This window comes from Psammomys obesus, unplaced genomic scaffold (assembly GCF_907164565.1).
Source record: "Psammomys obesus unplaced genomic scaffold, mPsaObe1.curated_primary_1811, whole genome shotgun sequence".
Classification (NCBI taxonomy): domain Eukaryota; kingdom Metazoa; phylum Chordata; class Mammalia; order Rodentia; family Muridae; genus Psammomys; species Psammomys obesus.
In genome coordinates, this window is record NW_026596088.1 from 1,489,474 (window position 1) to 1,499,660 (window position 10,187).

Below are 10,187 nucleotides of genomic sequence, written 5' to 3' on the forward strand. Positions count from 1 at the left end.
TCTGATTCCTGTATAACCCAGTCCTTTTGGCTATGCCAGTATGTTTTCCTTTTTATTGCCTCTTGATCTCCGGGTTCCCAGATACTCTCTTTGCCTTTGGCCACTTGGTCCCAGGCTCCACTCGCAGCCCTTTTCTCCCCTCTCTCTTCTCTCCCGCTCTGCCTCTTCCTGTCTCTCTCACAAGGCCCAGTCAGTCTGTCAGCCATGTTCACTCTGGACTCTTCCAGATATCTCTGGCTGTGTTTTCCCTCATATGTACCATAAGCCTTCTCACCATATCAAGCAGTCATGTCCTCCATTTTTAATTTTTCATTCATGTTTCTCGTGGTATTATTATTATTATTATTTTACCTGTTTGTTTCCTAAAGAGAAAGAGAGAATAAGGAGTTCAGTGGGTGGGAGTGAGTCTGAGGAAAAGAAAACCTTGATCAGAATACATTGTATAAAAACTTTTTTTTTCCAATAAAAAAATAGAGTAGAAAATTTCATTTCACCGGAAGTGGTGGCATACACCTGTGATCCCAGCACTCAGGGAGGCAGAGGCAGGTGGATCTCTGTGAGTTCAAGGCCTGGTCTACAAAACAAGTCCAGGACAGCAAAGACTACACAGAAAAACCCTGTCTTGAAAAACAAACAAACAAAAATATCCATTTCTCATGTTTCTTATTTGAACTTAAATTCATGCTAATTCCTATCAAATTCACACTTAGGACCTGGTTTGGTGGTGTATGTATATATACTAGAAGTCATCGCTGAGGCAGGAGGATCATTTCAACCCAGGACATTGACTTTAACCTGAGCAGCATAAAGAAATCTAGTCTTAAAAAGAAAAAAAAAAAAAAGTCTAAGCTTGGTGATGTGGCGTGTGCCCATCTGTAATCCTAACACAGGGGAGGCCGGTATGGACTGAAAAAATTAAAAATGTAATGTTTAATTCATAGTTGAATTCATACTGGCTGGGTGTGGTAAGGCATGCCTGTAATCCCAGCACTCCGGTGGTAGAAGCTGTCCTATCTGCAGGTTCTACACAGGGCTGGTCTACAGGTGGAGTTCTGAGCCAGCCACAGCTGCAAAGTGAGACTCTATAAAACAAAAGGGATGGGGGAGGGGCACAGATACCTGCTTATTTATTTATTTATTTATTTTTATTAATTACACTTTATTCATTTTGTATCCCCCCATAAGCCCCTCCCTCCTCCCCTGCCAATCCCACCCTCCCTCCCCTTTCTGCATGCATGCCACTCCCCAAGTCCACTGATAGGGGAGGTCCTCCTCTCCTTCTTTCTGATCTTAGTCTATCAGTTCTCATCAAAAGTGGCTGCATTGTCCTCTACTGTGGCCTGGTAAGGCTGCTCCCCCCCAGGGGGAAGTGATCAAAGAGCAGGCCAATCAGATTATGTCAGAGGCAGTCCCTCTTCCCATTACTATGTAACCCACTTGGACACTGAACTGCCATGGGCTACACCTGTGCAGGGGTTCCAGGTCATCTCCACAAATAGTCCTTGGTTGGAGTAGGAGTCTCTGGGAAGTTCCCTGTGTTCAAATTATCTTGTTCTGTTGCTCTGCTTGTGGAGTTCCCGTTCCCTCCAGCTCTTACTATTTCCCACTTCTTACATAAAATTCCATTCACTCTGCCCATCAGTTGGCCATCAGGCTCAGCATCTGCTTTGACAGTCTATACTGCAGAAGCTTTCAGAGGCCCTCCTGCTTATTTATTATGCCGTTTATTTATTATGCACATCGATACAGTATTTTATTAAATTTTAAAAGTTATATTTAGTGTGGGGGGCGGCTTGTGAAGGTCAGAGGACAATTTATGGGTCCTGGGGACCACTGAGCTCAGGTGGTCAGGCTTGGTAGTCCGTGCCTTCCTTACCCACTGAGCTGTCCTGCCAGCCTACAATTTTATTCCTAATTCCTCTTTTTCCACTCTTCTTTTTGTCGAAATGAGGACACTCTTTGGGAAGCCATGGGCAATTGGGACACCTCCTTACACTGTTGCCAGGGTTGCCAGGGTTGCCAGGGCCTTTCCAGGCATTATATTACTGTTGGCCTCTCACCAATGAAGGAAGTTAGTGTTATCCTCTGTTAAAGGAGGAAACAGAAGCCATCAGAGAGGGAGAACACACATCCGAAGTCACACAGGAGACACTGGACTGAGCTGACTTGTTGAGTTTGTAATCCCAGCGTTTGGGATGATGAGGCAGGAGAATTGCAGGTTGGACGACCCATCTGGGCTCCACAGGAAGACTCTGTCAGAAGGAAGCGCAGAGGGAGGTGGTTCAGGGAGCAGAGTGTTGAATGCAGGGTACTTGCTGTCTCTACGAGGTAGCCAGCCTCCATCTTGGATGAGGCAGAAGTCCCTGGAGTCTCTATTGAAGTAGAGTAAGGGGACTTGCTAAAAATAGAAAGATAGGAACTGCTGACCTAGCATGGAGTGTGTCTGTGTCCCCTCCTCTCTCCTTTTTCAGTATGTATGCTGCTACCAAGTCCTGAGTGTGAACCAGGGCTTGAGAATGTGTCAGGGAGTGTAAGGGGTAATGTGTGGCTATGGCCAGGCCCAGGAGGGGCTGGTGGCCAAGGTTGAAACGACAGAAAGGAATGGCCTATCTGAGGCCCTCTGCTCTCCCTGGCCAACTTCCCAAAGATTGTTTATGCCCAGATCCTGCCTGCTCCCTCCTCCGCCCGAGACAGAACTTTTCCACGTGGAAAAACACAGGCGGGCGAGGGTGAGCCTTGTGAGGGAGGAGGTAGCGGAGGGTGTGCCTCTCTGCTCAGGGCTGGTGTCAGGGCCCAGTTCTCGGAAAAGGCCAGATTGCATCAGACAGGGCTTGGAAGGCGGGAGCCAGCCTGTGGTCTGAGGAGGAGACAGCGTTATAAAGAGGGGTGAGGGAACCGGGAGAGGCAGATCGGCGGGAACCGAGACACAGGCAAGGCTCTGGAGAAAGCAGACCAGGCATAATGGCCACCTTGCCACCACCAGCCAGCCCCTCCCGGCCACCTCTTAACCCAGAGGACGAAGATGGCATCCTGGATGAGTATGACCAGTATAGCCTGGCCCATCCTTGCATCGGTAAGACCTGCTTGGCAGCTCCTTGATCACATCTGAGCCTCCCTCATTCTTCACAGTAAACAGCCGGGGGGGCAGAGTGTGTCCAGGTCACACAGCGACCACCGCCCTCTGGCCGTTCTGCCCTTCCCACCTCTGTGCTCCTGGCCATTCGCCTCCCTCTGAACCTCACACCTCTCCTCTGCCCCTGTCCCTTCTCCCTCCTGCTCCACCAGCCGGGGGAGGTCGGAAAGGTCGAACCAAGAGAGAAGCTGCCGCCAACACCAACCGTCCTAGCCCCGGCGGGCACGAGAGAAAGCTGCTGACCAAGTTCCAGAACTCCGAAAGGAAAAAGGCCTGGCGCTGAGGCAGAGCTGCAGGTGAGGCGCCCAGAGCCAGCAAGCAGGTAAAGGTAGCTTCGCTTAGCGGCCTGAGTGTGCAACCAGGTGGGGAGTCAAAAGTTGGTCCCAGAGGGTGAAATGGCTCAGCAGGTGAAGGCACTTGGGACCCACGTGACGAAAGGGGAGAGGAACGGGTTCAAGTTGTCTTCTTGAGGGGACACCTTGCAGGCGTCAGGGTGGGGAAAATATGACAGTGCGGAACCCCGTGCCGATTGGCTTCCATCAGTTCGGATCAGGCTTTAGAGAAGGCTGACGCCGGGCAGTTCATTGTCAGCATATTTAACACACAGTAGAATTGGGAAGAGGTTTCCAGGCAACAATTATCCAGCTTTAGGTACGCAATAAAGCTTAAGGTGTGTCTACACAGAGACTCTTTTTTTTACAGAGTACATGTGACCGTGAGGGTGGGCTCAGAGCTAAAAGGCCTCGAGTCTGTTTTGGTCTCTGACCACACGTAGAGGTCAGCTGGCCGTAAAGTCCACATGACAGATGGGTGACGGTTTGGAGAGCTGTAGAGTCTGGGATCATCATTCTGGGGGTTTGGGGTGAGGTCTAACTCTATACAGCAAAAAGGTGGGTGAGGGATGCCTCCCCACAGAGCAGAAAGGCCACTGGGTCGCTAACAAAATCCACTCTCAGCTTGCTGGATGGAAGGCAGGTTTTTGATTTTTCTCTCCTCCACTGAGGAGACATGCCTGCATGGTTAACGTTTCTGGTTCTCCGAGTGCTTCTCTGCGAGTACAAGGACCTTTGTGCCCCCCACAACCCCTGACCTCCACATGCTCACAGTGGCACATGCCCGTGAGACTACGTATGTGCACATATATTCACCTTTCAATAAATGGAAAAACACTGTCGCCGTCTACATCTGGAGTAAAGTGAGACCCGTATTTGACCAAGCTTCCTGGGACCCGAGCCCCCCCCACCACCACACACACAAAAAAAGTTTCCCATAGAGCCTTTCCAGTTGAGAGGAAATTAGGTTTACAGAAAGGGAAAGTGAGGCCAGTACTTCTCTAAGGTTATAGAAAAAAAGAGTCGGAAAGCTGGACGTCAAACTCAGGTCTCTGTCGTTTTCACCACCTGCTTTCCCTCTCTACAGATGAGGCCAGACCACGGAGAACACACCCAGCAAAGGATACAGGACACCACGCCCAACAATGGATACAGGACCTTGGAGAAATTAGCAGCTGTAGGCAGGACCTTTGCCTGTGCTTGACTCTCTCCCACCTAAGGGAGGTTCTGGAGGGGGAGTACTGAAAAAGTCCTTCCAGACCCAGCAAAAGCGTAAGATAGGAGCAAGAAGCAAGGGGTAGGTGGGTGGGGCTGGGGAGGCGCTCCCAAGAAAGAACTGTGGAAGAAACCGGATGCCCCAGAGGGGTAGCGACAATAAACAGTACAGCAGTGGCAGTTTCCGCGAGTGTCCTGTGCTGTCTTTGTTGTGTTTGGGTGTGCTGTGTCTGGCTGTGTGCGTGGTGTGTCTCTCTTGGGAGAAGGTATCTAGAATGGCTTCCTCGGTCTGCAGAACTGGAGGCTGTGGGCAGTTCTCTGGTAGTGTTGCCCTCTTGCTATGTACGCATGTGCTTTGGGTGCCTGTTTCTATGGTCTCTTCTGAGGAAAATTGCTTTGTTTCTTTGCAATGCCGCCCCAAAGGCAAGCCGGCCAGCACCTAAAAAAAAAAAACAAGCAACCTAACAACCTGATATCTGTTTATTTATTTTGTTTTTCTGTGTAGCCTTAGTTGTCCTCGTAGACCAGGTTGGCCTGGAAATCACAAAGATCAGCCTTGCCTCTGCCTCCCAGAGTGCTGGGATCACAGGCCTGTGCCACCGAGCCCTGCTCTGACATTTCAGATATGAGGAGAATTTGTTTTAAGTGACTGAGGTCTCAAATCCGAGCATGGAATAACAGGCTGGCTTCCAGGACAGGGTGCTTGTGTCATCTGGGGAGAAGGTTCCCCTGGAACACGGTGGGTCTCGGGACCAGAATTCCAGGAGAGTATGGAGCAAACAAGAAGATGGTTGAAACCCAGTGTATAGTTGACTGAGGTCTGAGTTTGGGCTGCTGTAGTGACTGACACGCAGTCAAAATAAGATAGAAAGCTCTTTTCTCTCACATAAGAGCTCCACGAGAAAACATTCCTAAGATACAATTCCACGCTAGCAAGGCTGGTCTCCAACTCCTGGTCCTGAGGCTGGGGTTCTTCTGGGCCTTTGCCACCACTCGCACTTTACCTATTCATTTATAAGGATACTATTTGCATGTAGGACACACAGCACCTGCTCACAGCTTAGTCACACACTCTACCCAGCTTGAAGAGAGGCTGGGGAATGACATACTTGGCTGCCCAGGCATGTGCTAATCCAAGCTTAGGTGAGGGCGGAGTTTTATTAGAGGAAGGAGAGGCAGAACTGGAAGAAATGAGCAAGAAATATTACTCACACTCAGACCCAGCCAGAGTAGAAGGGAAGAGCCCTGGCTTCGGGCCTGGGCTGAGCCTTTGGCTCCTTCTCCACATAAACTGTATTTGTAGAGCTTGGAGCTCATTGTACTTAGGTAGGGCCAGGGCCTAGGGCACCTACAGACTCAATGACATCACAGCAGGCTGTGACCCAGCTAGAACTCTCATATCCAGCTACCTTCTGTACAGCTGGGTACATTAAAATTAAAAATTAAAAAAAAAAAAACAAAACAAAAACTTCTGGCCTGGCTGAGCATGGTGGCACACATCTTTAGTCCCAGCACTCGGAAGACAGAGGCGGGCAGAGATTTATGGGTTTGAGGCTAGCCTGGTCTACACAGTGAATTCCAGGCCAGTCAGGACTTCATAGCGACATCCTAAAAAAAAAAAAAAAAAAAAAAAAAGTCCCCCGGCCCCCCCTCAGTGCTCTCAGGAGGGCCTGGTTCCTTTACTGCTGCGAGGGACAGGACTGGCTCCCTTGAAGAGTGGCCTGAAAGCTGACACCAACCAACCACCTGCTCTGGAAGCAGCTTCTCACCCTCTCTGTCCAGGATGCCTGTGTTGTCGTCCAGCTTGCAAGGCTGAGTCAAAAGCCGTGTCTTCAGCATCTTCCCGGTATATGTCGACCTCTTCTCTGGGACGCCATGCCAGCCTAACAGACTGCCAGATGTTTTAGCAAGTGGTTCTTTCCAATCTCCCACGGCTTCTCTTTCTGTGAAAATTGTCCGTTGTTGTTATGGGGGTGATGAGTGGGTTTGGTTTTTTTTTTTGTCATTTTGTTTTTTATATTGGATCTCACTATGTAGCCTTGGCTGTATTGGAATTACATAGACCAGTCATGCATGAATTTGTAGAGATCTGCCTGGCCCTGCCTCTCTCAAGTACTGGGATTAAAAGAACATGCCACCACCGGGCACAGCGGCACACGCCTGTGATCCCAGCACTCAGGGAGGCAGAGGTAGACAGATCTCTGTGTAGAAGAGGCCAGCCTGCTCTACAAAAGCAAGTCCAGGACAGCCAAGGCTACACAGAGAAATCCCGTCTCAAACAAACAAACAAACAAACAAACAAGTATATGCCACCATACTTAGACAAAATCATTCATTGTTTTGACATTTGCTAGTTGCCTGTCATTTTACCAGGGCAGGACCAAAGCACAGAGTTTGTAAAGAGGGACACAAGGTGCCACTGTCAGCTCTAGAACCCAGAACACAGCTGGTAGCAGGCCCTCTGGGCATCGAGCTTGCAGCAGCGCAATGGGGGTGTCGGCTCCGGAAACCATAGCAACAGCTCCCATGTTTCAGGCTGCTGCCCTAGGGCAGGTTTGGGTTGTTTGTAGGGTTGGCATTCTGGGGGACATCAAATGCAGGGCTACATGCTAAGAAGGCAGCCCACCACTGGCACCAGCCCTGCGATGCTTCATTTAATCCTTACGTATCCCCCTGGGACGTACTGCTGGTGCTCCCATTTTTCCAAACAGGAATCCGAGGCTGGGAGAAACTCCACTTTGCAAGTGTACACTACCTTATATACAGTAAGTTAAGCTGTGCCTCATCACACCGCCTTAACCAGAAAGCACGTGAGACTAAAAGCTCAGGCCTGTCCAACCTGTCCCCCTTTCGTGGTATACCTAAGAATTCGTGGTCTTGGGAACGAGAGACCCTAAAATGTAGCTCTCCTAAGGATGGGTTTCCATACCCCATCAGGGTGCAGGGTCAGGGAGCAGCCTCCCTCTGTCAGAGAGAAAAATGAAGGTCAGGAGCACCCTGTCCCCAGCTTTCATGGCCGGTCCTAGCTGCTGGGCCTTCTAGCATCTGCTTCTTAGGAGACGCACACACTACCACTTAGCCTTGGCCTCTGATTGAAAGCCCTTTGCCTCAACTGTCTCTGGCACAGCCTCCACCCGGGAGGCCGGTCCAGACTGTTCCAGGAACTGTTACAGTAATTCTTAGAACCTCAGATATCTCAGATCAGGAATGACCCTGGGCAGAATGTCCCTCTTCTCCACCCCTCTTTCCTACCCCTTTTTCAACTGGTCGCATACCCTCAGTTTCGGGGATTCCTCACTAGAACTAGAGAAATCACTGACCTCTTTCCCTTCAGGGCCTTCCAGAAACTTCTCTGAGGTTTCCATAACTGAAAGGATTCCCGGCCTTTTGCAAAGAATTGAGAAGCTTAGCATTTTTTTTTCATCTGGTTTTTCTATAATCAGCCCTTCCTCAAAAGCCAGCTTATATATATATATGTGTGTGTGTGCGTGTACACATTCGTGTATGCATATATATTTAGATTTCAGGATGACTCAATGTTAATTTTCAACTGGACCCCTTAAAGGTAATGTCAGTAACCGTCGTAGCTATAGCAGCTGCCATGGCGGGGGCCTCGGGGCTTCCCCTGCGTCATCTCTCACACAGCGATCCTTCCAGTTCTGCCCCAAGGGGCACTCATGCTGTGTGTATTTATTTAGCACTGAGAAATTACCCCTCTGCCTTTTTTACTCAAACGTGCTTACATGGGAAACGGCGTAACCACCCTGACTAGGAAGCGGTAGTGAGGCAGCGTGAGCGTGAGTTAGCTCTGGCCACGTATATGTTGCTTTCAGCTGTCACCCCGGCTCTTGGAGGGCTGAGGCAGGGGTGTGCCGCCTTCTCCAAACACAAAGCAAACAGATCAGACTTAGATGTAAAATTAACTTCTTCAGAAAATTCACCTGCCAAGCATGGTGGCGGCACACGCCTTTAATCCCAAGGGCTCAGGAGGCAGAGGCACACTGATTCTACCTAGAGAGTACCAGACCAGCCCGGGCTACATAGTGAGACTCTGTCTCAAAAACAAAAACAAACAAATAAAAAATCCAACAACAGAAAGTTTATGTTCAGGGCTGGAGAGGTGGCTCAGTGGCTAAGAGCACTGGCTGCTCTTCCAGAGGTGCTGAGTTCAATTCCCAACAACCACACGGTGGCTCACAGCCATCCCATTATGACGGGATCTGATGCAAACAGAGCACTCACATACATCCAATTAAATAAATGAATCTTTTAAAAAAGCTTCTGTGCTTTCCTGCAACGACCAAGAGTCACAATTGTGTCCAGCGGGAAACATGACGTGGTAGGAAGAACAAGGAAACGAGTACCGAGTGTTGTCCGTGGATGGAGGGCCTCTAAGTTACCATAGTTCAATTTAGCTGTTGATTATTTTGAGGCAAATTCTCAGCGTGTGGCTCTAGCTGGCATCCTCCTGCCTCTGGCTCCTGAATGCTGGGACTGAAGACTTGCCTGGCCTCAGTTTTATTTTTCATCCACGTTACAGTGGTGTAAAAGTCATTCGCAGCCAGGAGAGGTGGCACACCACTGTCATCCTGGCCCTCTGGCAGGCAGATCTCTGTGAGTTTTAGGCCAATCTGGTCTACAAAGCAAGTCCAGGACAGCCAAGGCTCCACAGAGAAACCTTGACACACACACACAAGTCATTCCCATTCAACAGGAAGTGTACTTTATTTTGTTTTGAGACAGCTTCTTGTCACCCAGGCTGTGAGTTTGATATTTAGTTGGGAAATGACCTTGAATTTCTTTAATTTTTAATGCTGGGGTGGGGGGAAGGCCCAGGTGCCGCCGTGTGTGTGTGTGGTCAGAGAACAACTTTGCGGCCTTCGTTCTCTCATTCTCCTTTTAACTAGGGTTCTGGGACTCAACTACGGTTGCCAAGACCGCCTGGCAAGTGCCTTTTGTCCACTGAGCCATCCTGTCATGCCAAACCTTGGGCTTTTGCTCTTCCTGCCTCCACCTTCTGAGTGCTGCCCTTACAGGTGAACACCGCTAGCCCGGCATGAGTGCGGGCACCTTTAATCCCGGCACGTGGGCGGCAGAGCCTCTGCGAGTTCAAGGCCAGCCTGATCTACATAGTGAGATGTAGGACAACCAGGGCTATACAGAGAGACCCTGTCTCCCCCACCCACCCAAAATAGGCAGACTACTGCTTCCTGATACGTGCCGTGCAAAGCGCTCTGCCAACAGAGCCACATTCCCGACTCAGCATTTTGACTTTCTTAAGATTACATTTATTTATGTAATATTTAACTAGTGTACACGCGGGTGCGTGCATGCGTGTGTGTGTGTGTGTGTACCATAGTACTTGGTACAAGTGCAGAAGTCAGAGGACAACGAACAGAAGTCAGTCCTTGCCTTCCACCATGTAGGCCTCCTGGATTAAACTCTGATGGGCGGCCTCGATGGCAAGCACCTTTACCTGTTGAGCCATTTTCTGCCTTTCCTCATTT

The 10,187-nt window shown here is 49.6% G+C and overlaps 1 protein-coding gene across 2 annotated transcripts; it reads left to right on the forward strand.

The window, feature by feature from the left end:
* Nucleotides 1-2,879: 2,879 nt before the first annotated feature.
* Nucleotides 2,880-4,865, forward strand: Nupr1 (nuclear protein 1, transcriptional regulator). Of its 2 annotated transcripts, none has more exons than XM_055627296.1 (3): nt 2,880-3,073; nt 3,286-3,455; nt 4,553-4,865. In XM_055627296.1, exons 1-2 carry the CDS (start codon nt 2,962-2,964, stop codon nt 3,414-3,416), a joined length of 243 nt encoding a protein of 80 aa, XP_055483271.1. In that variant the 5' UTR covers nt 2,880-2,961; the 3' UTR covers nt 3,417-3,455; nt 4,553-4,865. The 2 variants fall into 2 exon arrangements, with proteins under 2 accessions (XP_055483271.1, XP_055483270.1); XM_055627295.1 differs by having other exon boundaries at nt 2,881-3,073; nt 3,286-3,429.
* The last annotated feature ends 5,322 nt before the right edge of the window (nt 4,866-10,187 follow it).